Source organism: Martes martes (genome assembly GCF_963455335.1).
Source record: "Martes martes genome assembly, chromosome: 14".
Classification (NCBI taxonomy): Eukaryota; Metazoa; Chordata; class Mammalia; order Carnivora; family Mustelidae; genus Martes; species Martes martes.
This window is the reverse complement of record NC_137902.1, coordinates 28,629,427-28,655,863: the sequence shown is the minus strand read 5'-3', so window position 1 is coordinate 28,655,863 and position 26,437 is coordinate 28,629,427. Positions and strand designations below refer to the sequence as shown.

The 26,437-nt window shown below is 47.2% G+C and overlaps 1 protein-coding gene across 2 annotated transcripts in view; it reads left to right on the top strand.

Annotated features, from left to right (window-relative positions):
• Window positions 1-26,437, top strand: part of CNNM1 (cyclin and CBS domain divalent metal cation transport mediator 1) — a gene marked incomplete at both ends in the record, with an annotated part of 56,136 nt that overhangs the window by 24,938 nt on the left and 4,761 nt on the right. Inside the window, 6 exons of one of the 2 annotated variants that reach the window (XM_080823035.1) lie at window positions 3,034-3,174; window positions 6,095-6,264; window positions 7,764-7,863; window positions 8,254-8,301; window positions 11,410-11,472; window positions 19,310-19,473. In XM_080823035.1, coding sequence (XP_080679161.1) covers window positions 3,034-3,174; window positions 6,095-6,264; window positions 7,764-7,863; window positions 8,254-8,301; window positions 11,410-11,472; window positions 19,310-19,473 — 686 coding nt within the window. The remainder of the gene's footprint in view (window positions 1-3,033; window positions 3,175-6,094; window positions 6,265-7,763; window positions 7,864-8,253; window positions 8,302-11,409; window positions 11,473-19,309; window positions 19,474-26,437) is intronic. The other variant, XM_080823036.1, reaches the window with a different exon arrangement.

The window sequence follows — 26,437 nt, the reverse complement described above, 5'->3', positions numbered from 1 at the left end:
TTGCCCTCACAGTCGGCCCACACCACAGCACCAGCACGCGGCAGGGACCAACGTGAGACTGCCCACACACAACCTAAGCCAAAGCCTTAAATACCCCCTTCGATGCTACTCCTCTCCCTCACGCTTTCCAGCCCTACAGCCGGGTTTCTCATTCTCCCTTCCTACCCCTGCCCTCCTACCCACACCCTCTCTCAAGAACAATATGGACTCTATGCAGACAGGGACTGCTTTCGGTTACTGAGCCTTATCAAAGCTTTGCTTGCAAACATTACAAAGGCTTGCTTTGTCTGTGGGATGAGAGTGTTATCTAAATCTATGGGAGTCCCTAGGCCAGGAAGTGTTTCCTCCTCTGAATTTCACTTCTTGAGACAGCAGTCCCTTTTCCCTACCTCAGATAACTCATTCCATCAAGACCCCTGTCCTTAGTTTGCTAGAAGCAGCCATTCAGAAACCAGCTCCCAGTACATAGAACTTTAATGCTGGAAGGCAGTGAGTGGTGCAGAAAGACTGCCGTCCCTTTAGAAGAGATCAAACCCCAAAGATGGATCAGGCCCTGACAAAATACTGTAAGAGTGTCACAGTATCTGGTATTGCTCTGATATCCTGGCCAGGCCCAATTTCTTCAAACAGGGGTTAACCTCTACACCCCACCCCCATTTCCTTCTTCCCCCACCTCTGCCCACGCTCTGATTTAGAATTCCCATCTATCTCCGTAGATCTGTTGGGGAAGATCACACTACACTGTTCATGGCTGATAGTAGCGATGGTAGTCTAAATGAGCATGCTCTCAGTGAATCTTGGAACACTGAAAAAATTTTAAATAAATAAATGTGCTCCCCCTCCAGCATTTAACCACCTTAATGCTCCAAATACTCACTATTAAAATAATAGGAATGAAGAGGGAAATGAGGAATGGTTCTCCAATGATGAAATGTTAAGTGGCATTCTGGTAGAGGAGGGAGAGGGGATATTTAGGCAAATGTCCTATAAAGCAGAGGGCTGCTCACCAGTGAGAGCAAAAGAATTGATCCCACACATGTATCTGCTGCTCTCTTGCTGAGCAATCCTCTTTCTGAAGGAGAGGATTAGGGCTTTCCCACCCTTATAAATAAGCTGCTGGTATGATTCCTTAAGAGCTGTGAGAAGGCCAAGGAGCCAGGAATACAGTGTTTCTTCTCACTTGACCCTGACCCACAGGACAGCTGGGTCTGCCTCTTGCCACTGTTGCTACCTGAGCAAAAGGGGTGTTAAAGCAGCAGCTCAGAGTCCAAGATAGACCCACAAGACCTCAGTACCATAGAAGGGCACCTTCTGTCCTCTAGAGGGAAACCCAAACAGTGGGGCTGAAGTGAGCTCCAAAACGAGAAGGAGAATACCAGGGTGCCGCTTCCAGTCGGCGAACGGGAGAAGAATGAGGCACAAACAAGTCGGCTGCAAGAGATTGGGAGCAGGGGACAACAGTCGAAAAGACTGCTGCCCCGAGCAACTCCATAGTCTCGCTTTTATTAGATAGAAACAATAGTCCACAGCAGAGTCGATGAAGGTCAAACGTTAGTCATATGCCTTGTAGATAAACAAGAAGGAGGGCAAAACATGTCTGTACAAGTAGTATAAAGTTTATAGTTGAACAAGCACATTCAAAGGACTTATCTAAGTAGCCACAGGTGCTCGGGGGGGGGGGGGGGAGTGGGGGGGGTAGGGGAGGTAACAGAAAAATGAAGCAGGCGGCGTTCGCCCAGAGCGGGCCGGGTGTCCCCAGCAGCTCAGCTTCAAGGCCGTATAGCGTCCTCTCCCCCAGAGGCCTGTTGCAGTATCTGTTTTTCTTAAGGCTGTATCTAAATGTGCTTGGTAACTAGTAAAATTTCCCGGGGGTTATATTTTAAGTAATACATTGTTCTGAGGGGCAGTTGCACCAGGGAGCCAGATTCTAGGGGCCCAGTTCCTTGTTCCTGGGATTCATTCCCTTCAGTGTCCACTGTGTCCACTCAGTCTGCACTGAAATTCCCCCTAGCCCTGTTTGTCTCCAGGCCAAGTCTGGAGAAAACCCAAATCCCTTTCTCTGCTCCCCTTAGCACTGTGAAGTAGGCATGACATTTCAAAATCTTATTCAAAACTAAGGGAAAGCAAAAGACACCCGACCAAGGAAAACATTCCCCCTACCTGTAAGAAAATATTTTTTTTAGAACAAGCTTTAAAAAAAGAAGGGAGAAAAAGTTAAATTGGAAAAGGCAGATTTTCTTCATCAGTATCTCAGGCCATCTAAAGTTCCCCTAGGTTCTGCCTGAGGGCCCCCGCCTAGAGAACCCAACTTTGTAAGTTATAGGGCTATGCCCATTCCTTCTCCTTTCTTCTTCCCTAGATTTTTTCCCCAATCCTCTGCCTGGGGCGAGGCTAGGGTTGAAGCAGGAGAATTGTGAGTGGAAGAGGAGGTGACCACCCAGGTTCCTTGGGCGACATGCCTCAGATACTGCCCAGGGCGTGGTTTAAATCAGCAGGAGGAGACCTGGTGAACCCAGCTCTGGGGACAGGAGAAGGGCAAGAGGGGGAAACCTCCTGGGCTCCGCCAGCTCCCCTGATGCTGAAAAAGCTAGTCCCTCATGCACAAATGCCATTTTGTAGGCACTTCACAGGTGGTTCTGCTCGGAGTCTCAGAATAACCACATGGGATGAGGAGAAGCATTATCGCTACTTATGAACCTCATTGTGTAGATGAAAATGAGCACACACTCTGATGCCCAGAGAGGTTTCACAGCTGGTAAGGAGGGGAGCCACCACCAGAAACCTGCCCTCAGGGGCGCCAGGCCAGCCCTTCCCCTCTTCCACTCCACACCATCTCAGTGTAAATAGCCCTGAGACCTGGCAGCATCTCCCACCTTCTACCCCTTAGTAGCATCCTCCTGCTCCTCAGGAAAGAGAAGTCGTGAGGTCACCTACAGTTGACATGTCGCAGAAATTCATGGGATCCCAAAGGATCTATCTCCCATATGACTATGGGAAGACTGATTCTGATATCTCCACTTTGTGACCCTGCAGCTGACAACCGGAAAAAGCAGAGGGTCCCACACCGGGAGAGGAAGCGGCACGACTTCTCCCTATTCAAGCTTTCTGACTCGGAGATGAGGGTGAAGATCTCTCCCCAGCTTCTGCTGGCCACACACCGCTTCATGGCCACAGGTATGACTCTGCCCCCCACCCCCCACCTGCGTCTCCTCCCCAGACAAGGAAAGCAGAATCTGGAAGGTGAAACCCACACACCAATCACATTAGTACCTCGCAACCTAATTCCAGTGCACAGCAGAGATGGAGAACCACTGTTCCAGGGAGAGGGGATGCCGTAGGTTGGGCCGCAGGAGGCCACATACTGTCCTGTTCAGCCCCAGGCCTGATCTTCTAGGACTGAAGTGAGTACAACTCAGCTCTGCTTTCCTCTCTTCTACTCAAGGAAAGAGCTAAAGAAACCACTGCTGCTCTCTTCCCTTCCTCCCCTTGCTTTCTGGCAGGAGCCTGAGGCCGAGCTCCATCTTGTTGGAGCTGGGGTGCCCCCCGAGGATTTGCTGAGGAAGAAAAGGCCTTGTCCTACCCAGCAAGGAGGCCTGGGGTTGGTACCCTCCCTGGACCAGAGAGGCTTGTGAGCTACACAAGCTTTTTTTTTTTTTTTTAAAGATTTTATTTATTTATTTGACAGAGAAAGAGATCACAAGTAGGCAGAGAGGCAGGCAGAGAGAGGGGAAGCAGCCTCCCCAATGAGCAAAGGCCAATGTGGGGCTCGATCCCAGGACCCTGGGATCATGACCTGAGCCGAAGGCAGAGGCTTTTACCCACTGAGCCACCTAGGTGCCCCAAAAAGTGACTTTTCTTTTCTTTTATTATTTAAGATTTTTTAGTTATTTATTTGACAGAGAGCGAGATCATAAGTAGGCAGAGAAGCAGGCAGAGAGAGAGGGGGAAGCAGGCTCCCTGCAGAGCAGAGAGCCTGATGCGGGGCTCAATCCCAGGACCCTGAGATCATGACCTGAGCCAAAGGCAGAGGCTTACCCACTGAGCCACCCAGGCACCCCAGCTACACAAGTTCTTAAAATACGGAAGTCAATTGTGAATCTTGGAATCTTTAGGGAAAAAAAAAAAATGAAGATCCAAATACAAACTTCCCCTTCTTACAAAGAAGGTACTATTTGTCTTTGAACTTTCTAGTCTTCTCACCCAGGCTCAATTAAGGTGCTGACTTGGAACAATAACAGCCATGACTAAGTTCAATTGTCAGTTAGTCCAACATCTATTTATTGAGTGTGTTAGGAGTGCTAGGACTGTTCAAGGTGCTAAGAAGTAGAAAATTTTAAATTGGAGTTTCTTTTTTTTCTAAGATTTTATTTATTTATTTGACAGAAGAGAGAGATCACAAGTTGGCAGAGAGGCAAGCAGAGAGAGGGGGAAGCAGGCTCCCCGCTGAGCAGAGAGCCTGATGTGGGGCTCAATCCCAGGACCCTGAGATCATGACCTGAACCAAAGGCAGAGGCTTAACCCACTGGGCCACCTAGGCACCCCTAAATTGGAGCTTCTTGAAAGTAGTTTTCAACATGTTTTCTAGTCCGAATTACAGATTTAACTACTGGCTGCCTGTCACAGCAAAACAGCCATGTCTGTTCATAACATGACATAACATAAATAATATCTGTTAATATAAAAATGTGATATCACAAGACTTCACATTTTGGGGAACGTATCACTTAAGTAATTAACTCTGTATTAACTTGGAATTTCATTTCATTCAACAGATACATGTCATACCAATAAGATTAAATTCTCTGTGTTTCATTTGATGATAGCAATAAAGCCTTTGTTTTTCACATGGCTTGCTTATCCGTGCTCCTCTTACCGTTGCTTTTTTTCTTCTTGAACCATTTCATTGAGGTAAGATTGACATACGAAAAGCGGTATGTATTTAACATATATGACTTGAGGAGTTTGGAGCTAAGCTGCCATAAGCATATCCATCACCTCTAAGAGTTTCCTCCCACCCTCTTTCTTTATTACTGTTTTTCCTATGTTAACATAAGATCTACCATCTTAGCAAAATTTTGCATATACGATACACTGTTGCTAATTACAGGCACTAAGCTATGCAGGAGATCTCCAGGACTTACTGATCCTGCATAACTGAAACTTTGCCCTCTTTGACCAGTACCTCACCCATGTCCCCCTCCCACTAGCCCTGGCTAACTGGGGTGCTACTCTCTGCTTCTCTGAGTTTGACTGATTTGTTTCATTACTTTTAAAAATTTTTTTGAGAGAGGGACACCTGGGTGGCTCACTTGGTTGAACGTCTCAGGTCATGATCCTGGGGTCCTAGGATTGAGTCCCGCATCGGGCTCCCTGCTCAGCAGGGATCCTGCTTCTCCCTCATCCCTCTGCCTGGTGCTCCCCTGCTTGTGCTCTTTCTCTCTGTGTCAAATAAATAAATAAATAGATAAATCTTTTAAAAAAAAATTTTTTTTGAGAGAGTGAGCACAAGGGTGGGGGAGGGGCAGAAGGAGAGGGAAAGAGAATCTTAAGGAGGCTCCAGGCCCATCATAGAGCCCAATGAGGAGTTCAGTCTCACAACCCTGAGATCATGACCTGAGCCAAAATCAAGAGTCGGATACCCACCATCTGAGCCACTGAGGCACCCCCAACGTGACTATTTTAGATTCATCATATAGGTGGTATCATACATATTTGTCCTTATGTGTCTGGCTTATTTCATTTAACATAATGTTCTCCAGGTTCATCCATGTTGTTGCAAGTGGCAAAACTGCCTTCTTTCTTAAGGTCACACTCAACTTTAAATAACATCAAGAAGAAAATTAATAGCAAAAGTGACATTTCCAAAATGGTGACCTGTTATCTCCAGGGTGCCACCACAGGGACACATATCCCCAGAGGGCATGGGGAGAAGCTGAGGTGCACAACCCCCCAACCCCCACTCCACCTGAGACTCACAAGAGCCCTGCCGGCTCGGTCCCCCAGAGCATGAATCGAGGTGGCTGTACACACGTGCCTGGTTTGCCCATCCTGTCTCCCCAGCTGCTAATCCGTTCTGCTTCCCTATCTTCCCTAGAAGTGGAGCCCTTTAAATCTCTGTACCTTTCGGAGAAGATCCTGCTCCGGCTCCTCAAACATCCCAATGTGATCCAGGAGCTGAAGTTTGATGAGAAAAACAAGAAAGCCCCAGAACACTACCTCTACCAGCGCAACCGCCCTGTGGACTACTTCGTGCTGCTTCTGCAGGTGAGTGGGAGAGTTAGAGACCCTCCAAGGGCAGGACGAGGGCATCTCCAGGCTAGATAGAGAGGAAGGGCTGGGCCTCCTCAGCCAGGTTCGAAGCCTCAGCGTGCTACCTCAGGGCAGGGCCAGGTGGGGTGGGCGTTTGTTCATGACCCGCAGAAGGGCCAGGTGTGACTGGCCACTGTCCCGAGAGTGGTGGGATCTTGATGGCAGTTAGTCTGACCGGTCAGCAGTGTTTATGGTGCGGTGGGGTGGGGACTTCTCCAGCAGAGGGGTTCTGAGACTACACTTCCAAAACTGTCATCCTGCAGAATCCCAAAGCCCCCTTGTCTGCTCAGACTTGCCCAGGAATGCGACAGTCCACTGCCTCCCAACTTGCAGGCCTGTCTCGTGTCTGTCATGCTGGCGTCTCACCATATCTGACTCCCACCTTCTCCTTGCTCTGGGGGTGCGTGGAACACATCCACTCTCACTGCCACATTTCAGCCTTTGCAGCCTCTCGAATCTTCTCCTCCTTAAGAGGACCAGGGAGGGAACAAATGACTGAATGAAAGAGGTGTAGCATCTTCCCGGTGCTCACATAAGTCCCGGCGCCTTCTGCCCTGGGTGCCTGGATAGGACTGTCGTAAATACACGTGACATGTGGTTCTAGCTTGTGATGCTGCTGGCTCCCTGGCCTGGCTCTACCATTAGCTCTGTCACTATTGCCCATCTCTTCTCAATAGAATCTTACAAACCCTAAATACAGTGACTGCCTTAAAATCTTAATTAAGCTCAGTGACCTTAGAAGTGGCCTCTTTGTGCTTACTGTCCACCTACAGCCTGTCTGCTCTGACCCTGTAATGGGCCTCATACCCATCCTAACACAGAGCCTCCTTTCTCCAAAATGGAGTCACAGTCTTAACTGCTGAAAATCAACAAGAGTCCTATCCCATTGTTTATATAATGTCATGAACTCATATAACCTACTATCTAACGCTTCATGTAAACGTAACCATTTTCAAATAAAAGTTGGAGGGACTGAAAGGTAGTGGCAAGAGTGTAGGTTCAGCAATGCCAGTGTTGCCACATTCTAACTAACCTTTACCAAGGTATGTGACCCTCTGAGCCTCAAATTGGTTCACCTGGAAGCTGGGGATAAAAGCAGTATGGGCAATGAAATATACAAGCTCTGCACAGAATCAGATTTTCTCTCAACCGGTGGGGCAGTTTATGGGGCCAGGGGCTAGCTGGGGCCAGGACATTCATCATGGAAGTGCCATTAGAGGATGCAAAGAGAGTTGGTTAGCCAGGACGGGACACTCCTCTATGAACGAAGCAATTAACGTACTGCTGAAGTCAGAGGTTCTATTTTTGAAATGGATCTAGATAGACTTCACATTTCCCTGTGATAAGAACTTAAGTCCACCTGTTTGTTACCATACAGAAGTGCTTGGGGTTATAGTCAATAATAGCACTGGAAGTGCTCACACACGCCCTTATACACTTCCTTCTTTCCCCAGGGTAAAGTGGAAGTGGAGGTTGGCAAGGAAGGCCTTCGCTTCGAGAATGGAGCTTTCACCTACTATGGAGTCCCAGCCATCATGACCACTGCTTGCTCAGGTATTCCAGGCCCCAAGCCAGAGCTTCTTGGGGAAGCAGTGGGATATGGTGGAAGAGAACATCTGGGTTCAAGTCCTGACTCCTCTTAGGGATTCTCTATACAAGCCACTTAACTCCCTAGACTTTAGTTTCCTCCTTCATAAAATGGGTGTGAGAGTCCTTTCTTAATCAGAGAGTCTCTTCATGGAAGTCCAGGGTAAACTGCAGTGTTATCAAGTGTCAGGAGTGGATAGTGGTATTTTCTGTATGAAAAGACAAGTTTATTTTGCTTTTTACACTTCCATTTGATTGCCTGGTTTTTGCAGAGTTCGTTGGTGCTGCGGGTGGGGTGGAGGAGAGGGCATTCCCATAAGGAGGTGTGTGTTCTCAACTGCATCCTTCTGTCCTTAGATAATGATGTACGGAAGGTTGGAAGCCTGGCTGGATCCTCAATCTTTCGTATGTATCTCTCAAACCTCTCTCCCACCTGTCCCCATCGTAGTTTTGTCTCAGCCCACTCTGGGGACCTGGACCGAGCACTTTGAGGCTGGGCTGGGGCTAACCCAAATGCTGGCAGCCTCTTTGTAATGCTCTGCCAGGAACACTGCCTCCTGCCAGGTACCTACAGACCACAGGCGCCTCGTTTCTGTGTTTGGAATGTTTCCTGCTGCTTCTCTGCTCATGTGCAAGTGACGAATGACAGGGAGGGAAGTTTCGAGGGAAGGGGACCCCATTTACTGTCACCTGCTGGGGAATGCAGGCTGGTGATTGGGTGCTCTGGTGCAAGTTCAGCCTTTCCTTCTCCACTAGGCTATAATTCACCCCCTGGCCTTACTTTACCTGACATAGGTCTGTCATTACTGTATTACATTACCATACCGTAGGAAATGCCCACAAGGTCTTAGGATGTGAGTCCCAGGCTGCCACGGTATGTTGCTTACCTGCTTCTCTTTCCTCGTCACACGCCTCAGCTGATGGAGAGCTGGCTGCCAGTTGGCTGTGCATGCTGGTGCTGGCGGCTGCCACAGGGCTCATGGCTGGTTTGTTCTGCCCCTTCTGTGCTCTACCTTCTTGCTGTTTCCTGTGTGGGGATATTGTACTTGTGCTTAGAAGGGATGGTGTTTATTGGGATGTAAGCATGATCCAGAACGAATTACTTCTCTAGATTTCTTTTTGGTTCACGGGTCTGAATTTTGCGTTGCTTTCAGCTGTTTATGTTTACAGCGGTGGCTATTTTCATGCCAAATGGGGTGTTTTCTCTCATCATAAAGAAGATTTCTATGGAGGGCTTTCTATTGGGATTTACCAGAGGATCCCAAAGCTTGATCTCACAATCCCTAGCACAGGAAAGGTAGATACCATTTTAACAGAGAAATTAAAGAATTGACTTGCTCCCAATTACCCAGCAAGTGGATGACCACGCAGTTGCATTCCCATGTCCTGGCTAGTTCACACAGCACAAAGAAATAGATTTGAGACCCATCACGTTCCAGAATGTAATTTCCATGTAGAAACAGTGGAATGGTTTACAGTGTAATTTATACCTTAGCCGAGCAGAAGGCTGAAATGAAGTTGAAGTACCTGTCCATACCCAAGGCATGGCGCAACATGAACTGAAGATCGATAAAAGTAAAGCCCTGGTACATATGACACTTATATAAGCCAACAGATCTCAAGCAAGGTTGAGGAAGGAAGCATCATCGTCTTAGAACAAGAACTCTGAATGGGAGAGGGATGAGCTACAGGACCAGGGAAATCTTGGTTCTCTAAAGGAATTTCCATCCATCACATTCGGGATTGCTTAGGGTGGGGTAATTCCTAGGATTCTAAATGTTACCTAGACATTCGGCCCTGTTCTGGCTCTTTCAGAAGACCAAAAGACAGGGGGACAAAGAGCTACATGAGACTCCCCAGCCCACCTAATATGGATGATCTTTTTTCTTTGAAAAGAAAATTATTTTAAAAATCTTGGGAAGCTGTTACCTGGTTTCCTCCCTTCTTTCCTTCTTTCCTGTCTCTAGTTCTTTCTATCCATATCTCCTTCCATTTTATCAGTGAGACAGGCATAAACTTGTAACACTGATCTCTTCTTCAAAACTGGTTAACTAAAAAGGAGCATTAAACTTTTCCCTCTTCAGAAGGAGAAAGAAATCGAATTAACCAGTAGGGGTGTGGAGACATTTTCCATCATCCCCCGCAAGCGCTCCCCACTTAGCAAAGTACAGTGCGAAATATGGGCCAAGGCTGCCACACCTCACAGTTATGCCTAGGTGCACCCCCACCCCGGGGTCTAGCTGCCCAGCATCACTCAACAGCAGCGAACCTCAGCCTGCAGTCAAAGGAGAGCATAAGGGAGTGAATTCTTATAGGGTCTGGGTCTGGCCAACTACCCTTGTCCTGGAAGCCAGCCTATAGCTTTATTAGCCTTTTAAATGGGATGAGAGGTTCGTCAGAACACTGGCCCTGTAACCTAGCCTCAAAGTTGAATTTGAGGTTATGAGTAAGTCACCCTGGTTTTCCAGTGCAGGGTAAAGGGAAACACAGCCAGCACTGTCTCCTCTCTCTTGGATCTGATTGCCAGGGACTCTAGGAGGATCACAGTGAGCCTGGGAACTCTGAAGGAACCAGGCTTGAGCTCAGGGTACAAGGAACAGATGCCCACGGGGCAATGCAAGCAGAGAGAGGGTGTCTTCTCCCTTTTTGGTGGGGTATACATTTCATTTGCAAGTCCAAGAAACTCTAGGATGCTTCTTGAGACTGTGGGGTTTCTTATCCCGGTACGTCTCACATTAGGAGCCCATTCCAATATTCTTTGACATCTGGTGTCAGACCGAATGATTATCAGTCAGGTAGGTATAAATCTCCCCCGCTACCCTGTGCGTATGAACTCAGTACAATTACCTGGCACGGCAGGTAAGACCACAGTTGCCGGTTTCGGTGCGCTGTCCTCTACAGATTGACTTCATTTAGTCCCCAAGGAAGGGGCTCCCTGAACAGCTGGATAAGAGAGAGGAAGACAGATTCCCAGACAGAAACACCGCTTGATTCCGCAATGCACAGTTGGCGCCCAGCACTGTGAGCACCGAGGAGCTGCTGGGAGGCTGAGGCAGGCTTCTTCCGGCCGCCGCTGGCCGGAGCATGCGCTCTGCTTGGAGCCGCGGCGCAGGCGCACAGAGCCCGGGGGTGTGGGGAGAGCGGGGGGCGAGGCGGTGCGGGACATCTAGCTTGTTTGGGCTCACCGAGAATGCTGTAGACACACGTCCCCACCCCGCAAGGGCCCCTGCCCGCTCTTGTCATCGGCAGGTCGAATCCCCTCTAAGATTACTGCACATCTTTCCGGAAAGACTTTCAGCCAAGTCTGTTTTACGTTTGGGTTTCTGGAGGGTGACTTTGTGAGAGGATTTGCAATTTCCCTGTTCTCAGAGGCAAGATTCCCTTTTGCAGAGAAATGTGATGTTGTGAAGACTCAAGAACAGACTGACTCACACACTTTGCTCTTTTGTCTTTCTCCTTTTCTGTTTATCTTCCCTTTCGCAACTCACAAATCCTTGGCCCTTGACTCTTTAGTGCCCGTCTCTGTGTCCCGTACCTTCGCCTTCAGCAGAGGGGACTCTCTGGCGGGCTCCCCAGGTAAACATACGTGGATGTGTCGGGTCTCCGTAGAGTCAGTGGGGTGTGCAAGAGGCCACTGGTCTCTGTCGCTGTCCTGCGAGGGAACTAGTGTCTCCCACAGGCACTGCCAGGACTAAGGCATAGCCCATCGCACAGATGACACTCCCTGGCACACACGGCCCAGGTGTTGCTGAGTCAGTGGTGTCACTTGTGAATTTAGCTCCCGGGAAGTCTCTGTGTAGGTACAGGGAGAAATGATAGAGTGAGGGCTGGTGTGAGTTCTTCCTCATCATTTGTTTCGATGCAGAATGGAGAGATGAGGAGTGCAGCAGGAGAGGACTAGAAACAAACAACAGAGTACCATCCCTTACTGCTACCTATTTTCCCTCGACCATTCATTCTCTGTGGACTCTGCCTTTAGCTGACCACTAACTAACCCAGCCTCATCTTCCCCTGTAATGTTGCTCTCTGGTGACCATGTTCTCTCTGGCCTTACTCATACAAAGAATACGTGTAAGAATTTCAAAACAACTTTTCATTAGGTTTAACCTCTGTTGTTAATTATATAAAAGTTGCTGGGTTTCTTTTTAACTGGGTCAGGCAGCTCCTCATAGAACTAATGAGTAACCCAAGGGTTGAGGAGAATGTAATCAGTCTAAATAATTGATGAAGTGTTTGTATTGTTTTCATGTCTAGAGGATGCTCTCTCAGGCTCATGAAACAAGTAATGAGCAAACCAAGAATTTCTGTCTTAAACCTCCCTGAAGTTAGAATGTAAAAACACGTCCAATTCCCTGTACCCCCACCCCACATCGGTCTTCCTATCCCAGTGCCACAATAGGATTCTGAGGCCCCACCATAACCTCAGCCAGCAAGAATCCAGTTATGTTTTGCTATCTGTACAGTAGACCCTCAACTTTCAAAAAGGCTGTGTCCTGAGACCTCAAACCCCCAAGTTTGCAGCTTCAGAAGAATTTATGTTGACTCTTGTTTCTTCCAAATCACATTTTTCCCATCAAAAACCATCTGGTTCCCATGTTTATCTGTACAAGACAAGTTAATCACCTTCTCAAATATCATCAATGTTTTCTCTCTCATTTAATGATTTTCTACCAAGAAATAAAATCTTTCTTGCTTTGTGAGAGCTCATGCCTTCATGATGACTACTGACCAGCATGGTCCATGTGGGGTGCCAAGCTGGTGCCTTCTACCAGCTAACTGGTCTACTCCTGCCTGTCAGCAAAATGAGAAGTGACCACATCATGGAACTTCAATGAAGGTCCTTCCTTGATGAAGGAAGAGTATGTTATGAAGCTTCCGCCGAAAGGCAAGGCTTACATTTTTAAGAGATACTCTATCAGAAGCATCAAAGCAGGGGTGTAATTTCCTTTTGAATTACCCTCAGTTAACCAGACAAGCCAGTTCTCTGTAATTTTGTTAAGGGAAGGTTAATTCTAGTTCATTGATATTTACTATGAAAAACTTGATGGTAACCCAGCATCAGACCAAGATGAAGGTGACTTGTTCCTGCAGTGGGACACCCCCAGCTCCACCCCCACCAGGAGGTGCTATAACTTCTGATCCAACCCTGGTGGGTGGCAGCTGCTCCTGAGAACTCGTGCCATCTTCCCCTCCTTTTCCATGCCTGGGTCTTCAACCCAACAAGAAATAAGTGAGCCACAAAGCTGAGAGAGCAAGACCAGCTTCTTCCCACCCTTGGTTTATCTCTGCAGAGTGGAGCAGTGACAAACAAAGCAGGAAAAAAGAAAGGGCGTGGATGCCTTTCTTCTCCTTTGACTCTCTCCTTCCCACCTCCTTTCACTTGGTCTCCTTTTGTCTGGCCCCATACTTGATTTATGATCCAAATACAATTATTTGCATATATTACATCTTGCCCCCATCTTACACAGAGGAGAGAGAAATCCTGGAAATTAATAGGGCCTTTATGCTTAAAAAGAACTCCGTCATTTTATTTGATCCCCACAATAACCTCAGGAGATGGGAAGGAATTAACATTGCAAAACAATAAGTAGGGAAACAGCCTCTGAAAACATCGAGCCATCCAGCAGTATCACCTGTGTAGTGAGAAGGCAAAGGATGAAGATTGGAATCCAAATCTCTCTCTTTTTTACTGTTATTTTTTTTCTAATTTCTCCAATTCTTTTTTATTTTTAACAAAAAGTTTTCACTTGAAATGAATAAGTCACAGTAATAAAAAGCAAAGCAAAAGGAATAGTCAGTGACACTGATAGCGATGTAATGGGATAGAAGGTAGCTTGTCAAATCACTAAGTGGTACAGCTGAAACCAGTGTACACTGTATGTCAGCTATACTCAAAACAAAGTTTCCAGTTTTATTGAGACATAATTGACATATAACTGTAAATTTAAGATGTATGTGATAATTTGATACATATATATTGTATACATTGCAAAATTCTTTGGTTGTTTTAAATTCCAGTATAGTTAACATACAATGTTCTTTTAGTTTCAGGTGTACAATATAGTGACCCGTGGCATTTTATAAACAGAACAAATGAGCAAAGGAAAAAGAAAGAGAGACAAACCAGGAAACAGACTCAAACTGATGGTTCCCAGAGGGGAAGGGATGGGGAGACGAGTAAAATAGGTGATGGGGATTAAGGAGTGCCCTTGTCTTGATGAGCACTGGGTGATGTATGGAATCTGAGTTTCTTAGGTCCTGCTTCTATTGTCCTGGACTTGGCTACCCCTCTGAACATGAGCATTTTGTGCCCCCTAGAGGACTGTGACTTACTAGCATTTTGAAAGCAGTCATGATAATGAATTATGGTGCTCACTGTGGATTGAGGCCAGCGGTCCCTGAACCAAAGATTGCCACCATTATCCATACATAGGCAGTTTCCTTCTATTTGAGCTTTAGTTTGAAATAAGGAGAGAGGAGTGGTTTTGTGCATTGCATTGCTTCCAGGGTATGATGTAATTAGCCAGCTTTGCAGGTACTTTCATTTAAAAAGTAGACTTCTGATCAACCCACTGAGAGTTCTCAGCTCCACTGCAGTTATCATCCCCTCTCCCCAGATTCATTCCTTTTTTCTTTTCCCAGTGGAGATGATTTCAAGTTCCCCAAGACAATCCTTCCAAATCCACAAAAGCACAGAGGCAGGAAAGAGGTCAGGAGCAGTGATTCTTTTTCAGTGTTCAAGTGACATCTGTAATGTGCTTTGAGATCAATGGGGACCGTTTCCTCCCAGGATATAGAGGGAGTCTCTAAAAATAATCCTTTTACTTTGTGAAATGTGGTAAGTGGCAATACTCCTTTGGGTTGGCTTGTGTGTCATAAACATTTGGGAACCATTAAAGCTCCCTGTAATGTGAGCGAGTTCATCTGGGCTCCTAACTTGGGCTGATTTGCAGAGTTCACATTGTAGCTTTGACAGAGAGCTTTTGGCATTTGGTTGTCTGATGTTGAATATTACCCCAGAATGATGAATTTTAATAATCCTAGTTTGTATTCATATAGGCCTATGTAATTAAGCTCCCCCATCTAGTTTGGAGAACACAGGTGGCCCATGACACAGTGACTATGACGAGAGAGGGCTGATCCCTCTTGTCCCTCACTGATGCTCTGAAAGATAGAAGCAGGCAGCTGCTGAACCCTACTTTCCCCTCAAATCCCCAGACTGAAACAGGAAGTGGGGCATTCTCCTGTATCATGGGTTCTGCTCTAGGTACAGGTGTCATGAGTGAGGCAAGCATCTCAGAGCTGTGTGTAGGTTCAGGGAGCCCCACACCTATCAGTGCACAGAAGATTCCATTCAGCCCCAGTTAGAGTGTCAAATCCTCTTCCACCCCCTCTCCCACCCCACACCCAATCATACCCCAGGGTCTTCTCCGCCCAATCTCAGTATCTCCAACTTGCCGTCTAGGACAGATATCCCTTGCAGCCTGACTACGCAGAGGCTGCAGGAATGGGGTCTATCACGCTTCTCCACAGCACCTTGGAGTCTAGAGAGGAAAAGCCTGCTTCCCACCACCCAGTCTCCAGGGCTAGCTTGAGGGTGCGATGTAAGGAAGAGCGGACAAAGGTATATGTCCATGGCGTGGCCTACCTCCTGGTGAGGAATTCTGTGGTCAGTTTGATCACTGTTTGATCTGTCCCCTCTTATACCTCTTTGACTGTAGTTTCACATTTTCCTCTTCACTTCACACCCCCCAGCCTGGGCCTCTGCTCTTAGGAAATGCCAAGGGGAATTATACAACTTGAACTCGTTTGCCATGCTGCTAGGACACTCGTCTGTTACTGATTTCTTCTCTTTTTTTTTATTAAAAGCATTTCCATTTCCCTTGCTCAAAAACCTCTGAGTGTATGTGCGCAATTACCAAAACGCCGAGTCATCAGCATCCTACCTATTGAGGAATTTCAGGCTCTGGGATATGAAAACATTGATGTTGCACAACACTCACATGAGCTGGGACTTCCTTTGTTGTGAAGTGAGGCTTTTTTTTTTTTTTTCTTTTAAAAATTGCTTTTATAGGCCCGACCTTTATAAGACAGTTGTATCTTTTGGTGTTGGGAATCCTTTGGGATTCTGAATAAACCTTCAATAGCTTTGTTCTTACTTGAAAAAACAGAACACCACAATACTTCTCCCCCTAGCACGACAGTGATGTCACTTGCATTTGACGTGTGGTCCTAGGAGTGACAGCAGAGTGGCATGCCAGCGAGGACCAGAGGTCTGGGTGGGATGGGGAGGCGTTTGTGGCCTCTGTTTCCAACAGAGTGTGGAAGTGATTCAGGCAGAGCCTTCTATGGCTAGAAGTGGTCTAGTTGATAAGAGAGCCTTGTCTCTCTGCCATCCTCCTGGCATATGCCTGGGATTGTGGTATAAGGGATGACAAGGTAGAACAGGACACATGGGGTATATGTAGCACGTGTCCCACCAGGTAAAATCCTGGAGGTTTGTCGGGGAGAGATGGTTATTTCCCAGGCCCTACTTATACTCCCTTCGCTGGTTCCAAACTGCGCTGAGGACAAGACCCACCAGGTCAGGGTATGGTGTTCCAGATTCCACTCACATGACAAAGAAGTCACCCTCCAGCAGAACTGCCTGCCCCCTTTTCCACAGCAGTTACCCTGAGGAAGTGCCATTGATTTACTTGGCAGCCACCAGCTCAGAAGACCACAAAGGGTCTAGCCAAGCCAAGAATGCACCAGCTTGTTTTCAAGGGACCAGAACCAGAAATGAAACGCGTGTTCTTCTGCCCAGTACTGCTGCCATTTACAGTCTCCTGGGTGCTTCACTCTGTTCTCCATGGCACCGTCACTGGCTTCAGTCCTTGGTCACTGTGGAAGAGGGTCTGGCCCTCCATCTCCCAGTGGAGAAGTAGGGCCCTAGAGACCTGAGGCCAGGATCCCCAGTTTCACGTGCTTTGGGTAAACAAAGTCCTGGTTTTCCCTGTGGCCTCTCCTCAAGTTACTGAACCAAAGCCCGAGGCCTCTTGGTGCCCTTGATTCTCACTGCACACTCTGACTCTGTCCAGCCACAATGTTGGAGTGTCCTTCTCTCTACCCTTAGTTTCTTGGAGAAGTCAGCTTCCCCAGGATGATTGTAAGTTGCAAAGGCAAGACCTTCCCATCCAGGATGCTTTGAGAGCTCTGAAATCTTTTTTTAAACAAAATGTAGGTTCTACATTAAAACTCTTTAAGGGATGCTTAGGTTTTGATTCATTCATTCTCTACATTTTTATTGAGCACCTACTCTAGGCCAGGCATAGTGCTAGATACTGAGTGGACCACAATGACCAGAAAACACAAAACCTCTGTCCTCGTGGAATTTAGCATTGAATTGAGTAGATGTCACAAGTACGAACACATAATGAATTAAAACTTGTGAAAAGTACATTGAAGGAATGAACAAGGGACAGTGATAGAAGAAAACAGGGAAATCTTAGGACAGCCAAAGTCTTCAGAGAGGGTAGCTTTCAGCTTCAGCTGAGACCTGATGACTGAGATCCTAGCTGGGGTGGTGGACGGAGGTGGGCAGGAGAAATGGCATCTTCTGAAGTAGTGGGGGAACACTTGCATGATTGAGGGCAGCAGAGCAAGCAGGGGAGGGGAAGAAAGTCCTCAAGATGAGACCAGACAGGAAAGCAGGAGTCAGGTCATGGGGGACTTTTGGGGAGAAAGCAAGGAGTTTAGGGGTCCAGGGAATTGGGACTTGAGGGGGTACAGAGATAGAGACCAACAGGCTTATGTCCAAAGTGGAGGTGAGAGGGCCTGGTATGGGGTTGGGGGAGCGGCAAGGGTCTGGGGGCACCCCCCCCCAGGTTTCCGGCATAAGTAATGGAGTATATTTGAAGGGTACTTCATGAGATGAGGACACTGGAATTAGAATCCTTAATTCTATAATCCTATCAAGGCAGCGATTGTTATGGTTCTAAAGAGAAAAATGATGCTGCCTGTTGTTATTTTACCCTTTCTGCTACCTGGTTTGCCAGACAATGGTAACAGCTTGCAGCTAAACACACCATCAACCCTCAAGGACTCACTCCAAATAGATGCTAATCAATTATCTTGACTGATGGCACCGTTATCTCCTGAGACAGGATTGAGTTCCCGCGGTTCTCCTCTGAGAGCACAGGAGCGGAATTTCTGAGGAGCCAGACTGGGCACTGGAGCCCCTGAACTCAGTCTGTGTTCCGAGAGGCTCGCAGCACGCCCCTCCCCCTCTGGGGAAGGAAACATGGGATGGCACTCTCCCTTGGGTTGATTCTGTGCTTGAGATCAAGCTCGGGTCACCTGAAGAACCTCTCTTCTATTGATCCAGGGAAGGTAGTTCACATAATCCATTTAGAAACCAAGTGCCATGGTCTTAATTGAAGTTTCCCTAGAAGGTTCTTGAAAATGGGAAAACAAACTAACCAACCCTGACTCGGAACATTTAGGATGCCTGTGGATTATTCCAGTATCCCCTGCCCCCATGTAGGCCTAGATGGAGTCCTGCCTTAGACCCACACTTTAGAGGACCCCACTTTGGCCCTCCTCAGTCCTAGCCCTTTCTGTGGGGTGAGGAACTCACAGGGCCGGAGCCTGTGTTCTGCCTTCTGGACCACACTTCAGATGGGGCAACCCTGGAATTCCTCCCCTAAGCCACCCTGGGGGAAGGGGACTGGGAAGCCCCTAGGGCAGGGGCTGTTTGTCCCCATACAGCCCTGTTTCGTGTTTTCCGCTTTAACAGAAATTCTAAGGAGTTGGACCTTGCCTTCCAAGTTATGCCAGTATAATTGTCAAGGACAAGGATGGAACGAATTTTAACAGTTTCTTCATGTGACTTAAATCAGTACCCATATAGTTTGTGGGCCTCAGCTTGTCCAGGGTCCTGCCAGTGTTAGGGCAGAGCTGAGTGATCCCTGCTAACATGCTCACCACCGCAAGGATCAGTCGTCTGTGCCCTCAGACCTAAGGCGTTCGCCTTTCCGAACAATGAGGCTTGCGAGCGGAGTTGAGATCCTGGCAGAGGGTCTCTCGCTCAGGGGAGCTATACCCACACCCACAGCATGGTCCTCATCTCTGACATTAGTCCAAAGAGCTGAACTGAGAGAGGCTGTGGACCGCCTCTGCCCAGCTCCTCCCAGGTGCAGACTATGGGGAGCTGGAGGGGCCTGAGCAGAGCAGAGCTCTGAGCCTCAGCCGTGAAGGGTGCGGGCCTGGGTCTAGCACCCGGGGTTAGCGTTGCCCAGAAGTCCCGCCGGCCCTCAGTAAACACCTCTCTCTCTCTCTCTCTCCTCGTCTCTCTCTTTCCATTCCCCTCTCTTTCCTCCCTGCCCACCTGTCCTTGCCTTTTGTCCCCCGGCCTCTCCCCCACCATCTGCAGTAAACCGGTCCCCTTCTCGCTGCAGCGGCTTGAACCGCTCCGAGTCTCCAAACCGTGAGCGCAGTGACTTTGGGGGCAGCAACACCCAGCTGTGCGTCAGCAGCAACAACCTGTACACTCCTGACTACTCAGTGCACATCCTGAGCGACGTGCAGTTTGTGAAGGTAACTCCCCCGGGGGGCCGTCCCTGCGCCAGCCAGCCAGCCAGCCAGCCAGCAGGATGGGATGCACCTCCCCGTGCCCCCTGCTCCCAGAAAACGCTGGCTGCTCATTGTTCCCTGGCTTTATAAGGGCCCTGTTTTCAGTTAGCTTGATGACCGTTCATTATTAGCTATTCGTTTATGATCTCCTGATCCCCATTTCATGGGTGGGGAAACTGAGGCACAGAGCAATAGGGAGTTAGCTTGCCTGAGACAAGTTGCCAGCGGAACTGTTTCCTTTGGATCCCCTGCCATTGGCACCAGGTTGCTTTGTTTTTTCAATAAATTTGCAGGTGATTAATAAACCAAGTGTCTAGAAGAAACCATGCTATGGTTTGACGTACAATGGTGTATTTCTACATCTTACTGCTCCAGTGCAATTTGGCATGTGGGTTAACCACTAACCGTTTGTGTAACTGTCCTCCCCTTAGCCATCACAGGGCTGGTGGAGCATCACTTGGCACAGGCAGGAGAGAGAAGCAGCAATGCTTATTGCCTTGTAGTTAAAGAGGAGGGGAGCTCTTTCTTCATACTTCTCATTGGGATTGGGATTGCACAGAAACCTTCTAGAGTTTCCTCTTTTGCTTGCTTTGATAGGTTTTATTTGTTTTGTTTGCTAGCATTTTGCAAACCGTTACATGCTTGGGCGGGAGATCAGGAGTAAGCCCCATTTCTCCAAGTCCAACAAAACACCCAGTGAGTCCACTTGGTAAATTGCAGGCTGGATTACGAGAGATGTATCAATCACAAAGGTGGGAGGAGGTCCTCTCCTTCTGTCCAGAACACAAGCTCTGATAATTTGATAGCAGTGTGCGCTGGCTGGTTTTCTGTGTTTCAGAATCTTGCAGACACCCTGAGCTGAAACTGTAAGGATGGAAAATTACCAGAGATGGGGACTGAGCCTGGAGGGTGGGGCGGGATAAGTATTTGTGGGGTACTCTGTACATGTGGTCTATGGCTCCTTTGTCTGATTGATTCACTTAGTCTTACCACTGCCCTGGGAGGTAGGTCCTACTGTCATTCCCATTTTAGAGATGAAGACACTGGAGCTTGAGGAGTCTGAGGCCCCAGGGCTGGTGAGTAGCAGAGCCAAGCTTCAGAGTTGGGTCTCCAGAGTCCAAGCCCTCAAATCCCTGGGCTTTAGGGAGAGTTGTGGGAAATCAGAGCTGAAGGAGCCCCAAGGAGAAGTGACTTTGGGAACTAACCCAGCAATACTCATGGGTCTATATGACTGGAGACGCTTAACAAATCCTGTATCACAAGGAAGGTAAAGAAAACTGAAGCCTGTGTTTCCCCAGAGGCCCTCTCATTGCAGGCCTTCCTCAGCAGTGGAGGTAGGAAAAAATGGGAGCCGAGAAGCTCTACTGTGTCAGCTCTCATTGGTTTGTAGTCCTTGTCACATGGTTTGTGGGCAGAAAACTTGGAAGTCACAGTGTGAGTAAGTGCTCAACAGTACTGACCGCAGGCCTGCCCTGTGCTTGTCTCGGCATTGACAGGAGACTGTGGTGAACAAGACCGTGAGCTCCTGCCTTTCTAGAGCTTCCATGCTAGGAGGGGACCAGAGAGGATAAACAAGTAACCACAGCATAAAGAACTGTGCGAGAGGGGTGGTCTCACAGCCCAAGCCCCTGTGAGGGGCTGCAGGAAGATTTTGCAAGGGTTTTTCATGTCCAACAGACTGTAGTTCCAGAACAGCTATCAAGACCAGGAGTAATTTGACTTCCAGATTAGTTACCAAATTAGATAGGTGTATCTCATGATTATCTGGGAGAGCTATTGAAGCTGTGATTAATCATAGTTAATGAATTATGAATGGAGGCACCAAAGCATCCTTATGAATTTTTAAAAATTGTGTTTTATAAATATCATTATTAGACTATTTGGCAGCTCTCTTATGGTCTTGATTGTGTAACCGTGACCAAGATGCCCCATCACCATCTGGTGGCAGAATCCCTAAATTGCAGGATGATGTTTTGGGGGATGAAAGTCATAAAATGATAGGAGAGACAGCATCCTGGTTGAAGGTTAACTTCTGAACACGTTGGCTAAAAAGTCAAAGTGTCCAGAAGGGCGCACTTGCTTCTGGTTATTCCCAAGATAAACAGATCTCCATTTCCTTTGTAATTTAGCGGCTGTGTGAGTTCTTAACTGGCCACGTGTAAGAGAAGACTATTTGAACTCAAGCTGTTGCTCAGAAATGCTTGCAGCTACAGTGATAAAGAGAGAATAAAACACGTTGCCTTTTGAGCAGCGGTTTGATTTCCTCAGTGAATGAGTCGGTACGTATTTATTAGCATTATTAATGGTTCTAGACACTACGGGGTACTCTAAGCAAATATAAACCTATCCTCTGCCTTATGAGGAGATTAAAATCTAGCTAGGGAGAAGAAATGTAGGTTAAGCTGTAGTGACCCAGGTGATTATGAATTCGTATGGGACATACTTTAAGCACCATGTTGCTGGAGAACGTACCAGGCGTTTAAGAGTGAGAAAGGAATAGGAGGAGGGACACTGATAAACAGATGTGTGGAAGGCAAGTAGGCAGGTGCATTCAAGGGACAGTGAAGAAGCAGCTGGTCCCGTGATTGTGTGCAGGCCATGGGAGTACCACTGGCGACGCAAATCTGTGTTCTCAAAACTGGGCAGAGAGGTTCAGGTTGATCTGCTGGACCTTTGCTGTCCAGCCTGGGAGCCAGCAGCCACACAGCACACAGCACAGCCACACAGCCACACAGCACAGCCACACAGCCACACAGCAGAGCACACGAAACGTGGCTCGTCCAAACTGATGAGCCGTAGATATAAAATACTGCTGGATCCCAAGGACTTCACACACACAAAAAAGAATGTGTGATTCCCCATTCATAATTTTATGTTGATTCCATGTTGAAGTGAATTTTTTTAATATGTTGGGTTAAATGCAACATTATTAACATTAATTTCACCTATTAGTTTTTATTACTTTTAATGTGACTACAAGAAAATTTTCAACTACCCGTATGACTCCCGTTCTATTTCTGTTGGATGGTACCGTGCCAGAGAGGAAGAAGTTCTCAGACGGTTGAACAGGGGAACCAAAGTGACAAAAGGTCATGCTTGAAGCAAAATTAAAACTTTAAAAAAAAAAAGAACTGAAGGGGTGGGGGGGTGGGGGGAAGAACGCTTGAATCTAGAAATGTAGCTGGGGAGAGGTTGTTTCCTGAATGCATTTTCTAGAGTGGTGCCTTGTCAACAATTTCTTTGAAGGTGACATGTTGACAGGGCAGTAGTTTATGATTTTTTTTTTTTTTTAGTTTAAAAAGAGGAAGCATTGTGAAAACACAGTTGTGAGACAGAGAGAGAAGGTAACCCGTGGTATGGTGCCCCTGCCCCTGAACTGGGCAACCCCCCACCCCCACCCTCACCCCCAGAGCCATGCTTCTGCCCACTGATATTGGGTCCTAGCTGGGGTTGTCTGAATCTTCCCTCTAACACTGTCAACTAGTGGTTATCTAATGTCTGTGTGAATGCCTTCATGACAGGGAACTCAGTACCTTGTAAGGAAGGGATGCTAGAAACAATACTTTATGCCCAGCTCCTTGTCTTACTCCAGAACAATGCTTAAAGAGGGTTAGAGTTCCTGGATCCTTGATTCCAGCTTACCAGAGGATGATATCTCTTTTTCTAAAGAACAAAGAGAGAATGGTATGGCTCACTGCGCATGCAGCCTGGACAGAACCTTTCCAAAAATAAACTAAATACAGCACTTTGCAACACTCCCAAGAGGCTTCTGGCTTGGCAACCACAGCAAATGCACAAGCTGATTGGAGCCCTGAACCCCCAAATCCATCTCAGTCAAACCAGAGCACACCCCCTTCCTTCTCCCTCCCTCCTGTCTTCTCTCACTCACTGTCTCTCCTCTATCTTCCTCTTTTCATTGTCCCCACTTGGAATCTCCTTCCTTCCCCTACTTTGTCTTTTGCTTTATTTTCTTAGTTAAGGATTTACTTTCCTAAGACCTCGTCCTGCTTTGGCAGCCCCTCCACTCACTCCTTCTCCAGGGGCAGAGGGACCATGGCCCCAGCCCCCACCTACTTCATGATGTGCTGTCCACCATTTAGACATAATGAGATGGTAGGTTTGACCCCTTTCTTTGAAGTGTATGTCCATTATAAAGTTAATTTGTGAGAGATGTTGCAAACAGTCGTTTCTAACAGCTGGATGACAGGTTCACTGATGTTATCTCATTATCTCTGGGCCTCTTTTATGGGCTCAGAGAGGTTAATGATTTTGCCAAGGTTGCCCAGCTTGAAAGTGGCAAAACTGGGACGAAACTAGAAGACGAATCTAAACTAACTGGTTGACTCAAAAAGAGTAACATCAAGTCCTTTGTTGAGCTTATCAGGGTTCATTTAGGAAAACTTTCTGTCCTTTAAGCCAGGAGAAGCTACAATATCCCAAAGAAAGTTTCACCTAGGGGAAGGCTCTGGGCACGTTAGAGAATTGGGTTTGATGGCAACATTGGTTCAGGCCATGTGCCAGAGTCCTTTCAGTCGTCAGATGCCTGTAGACCCCAAGCCTACAAAGCAGTTATTGGGACACCTGCCCAAAAGGACTGTGAAAACAGCCTTGTGCTGCCGGGGACAGCCATACAGTGTACAGAGCCCAGGTTGATTGAGATGGTTGTCCCTGGGGAGCAAGAGCAAAGTCCTTTAAATCCCAGTATCTAGGTTGCAGGGGTACCATTATGAGACTCTAGAGTTGCCCCCTCTGGAATTCCCCCATCTCACTTCCCCATCTCCCTGGCTCCAAAGAGTGACCAGCACTTTCCCAGGCAAAATGCACAGCCTAGGAGACAGTGCACTGGCTGGGAGTCTGAAAGCTTGCTAACCGTCCAACTTTAGACAATCCCTCGACATTTCAGGACCTCATTTTCTGATCTGCACACCGAGGATCACAAGCGCTCTCACACACTATGAGCAGCAAAGGAGATAACACAAATCCCAGTGCTCTGTAGGCCATAATACACTCTATGGATGGAAGGTTCCGTCCTCATATCCCAAGCTGTCCCTGCAAAAGCAAGCTCTTAAGGGTAACACTAGTGCTAGGGTTTCCACCAACATCTGAACACCTAGTATCAGTCCTATTCTGTAGGATATTTATAGAACTTCCAGCAATGTATACGATTTCCCCCAAAAAATTAACCCAATGATGCTTTAAATAAGAAAATGAGAAAAAAATTGCAAACCAGTTTGATGAAAAAGCTATCAGGTGTGAATTTGTTACTCTCAGTAAATAATAAATTTATCTGTGAGCTTCCTGGTCATAAAAGCAAAGAGGGCAAACCTAGTGGGATATTTGGATTCTCATGTGATGTAAGGAAGTACATCATTTATCTGTAGAAAGGAGGGTTGTTTTGTGTTTTTTTTTTTAATAGAAAGGAGCTTTTTCCTGGCAGTCATTTCTTGAAGGGTTTATCCGACAGATTTCTATAGAACTATGGAAGGCATCAGAAAGTAATACATATTGGCTTCATCTGTAGTTTTGCCAGAGTTTCTGTTCTTCATATGGAGGTTTCTTATTTCAGGCCTCTGTGCAAGCTGGGGGTCCAGCAGGAAAGTTGAACATCAGTGAAGGCAATTATCAAGGGGAGCCAAAATAATAATTGATTACAGGGGGCATTTCTAAGAGTCCAGAGCTGTGATTCTCACCCGTGGTGCGCACTTGGGATCACCTGGGGAGCTTGAGGTGATCCTGATGTCTGCGTCCCACTCTCAGAGATTTGGATATAATTGCTTAAGGGTGTTGCCTGAGTTTCAGGATATTTTAAAGCCTCCCAAGTGGTTCTAATATGCTGCCAAGGTTGCGAAGCACTGTCCCAGGAGGCATGAATAATTAGCATGTCACTTTGATCCTTTCTCTGCAGCATTGCAAGTCCCTGAACCATCAGCCTGGGCTGCATGACAGACCGTTGGTGGTGAAATCTCTAATACATGCCTGATGGTCTGTTTGATTGACTCAAGATAAGATTTAAGACTGAGGGTAGGCTCAGAGTTGACATCTCCTGGGGAAATTTCAGAGCCTGACTTCTCTTCTCACTTCCCAACAGAGGGGGCTGCAAAAGTCGGCAATCCCATTGAATCTACTGAAGACTTCAGATGCTAAGTGGAGACCCCGGTTGTTACATGCCTTAATACACAGAACATATCCTTTTGACCTGAAAAATATCAATGCCCGTTAACGCTTTGCCACTTTATCCGTTTGACTCCTTTAAAGGGAGAAAAGCAAAAACCTGAGAAGGACTGTGTCTGATTTTTTTTTTTTAAGATTTTATTTATTTATTTGACAGACAGAGATCACAAGTAGGCAGAGAGGCAGGCAGAGAGAGAGGGAGAAGCAGGCTCCCCGCTGAGCAGAGAGCCTGATGCAGGGCTCAATCCCAGGACCCTGGGATCATGACCAGAGCCGAAGGCAGAGGCTTTAACCCACTGAGCCACCCAGGTGCCCCAGGGCTGTGTCTGATTTTAACCAGGTCTTAAGTCAGTGGTTCTCAGAGTGTGATCTCTAAAGCAGCCGCATCCGCATCACCTGGGAACTTGTTCGAAATGCCCACCCTGGGCACCGCCCCAGACCGAGTGAATTGAAATGTGGGCAGTGGGGCCCAGCAATCTTGCTTTAACAAGCCCTCCAGGTGATCTTGATGTTGAAGTTTGAGAGTCACGGTTTTAAACCATCAAGAGAACTCTGTCCCCTCTAATGGACAATAGTATGGCTAGAAGCTTAGGATCTCTGCATGTGTGTGTCCCATAAGGATCACAAAAGACACACATTCTTAATAGGTGCTTTGCAATTCGAATAGTTGTGCTTGCATGTGCTTGATCTGCACACACGATATCCTGAAGTCTGTTAGAGAAGAAAGGATGGTTAATGTCCAACAGAGTAGTGCGTT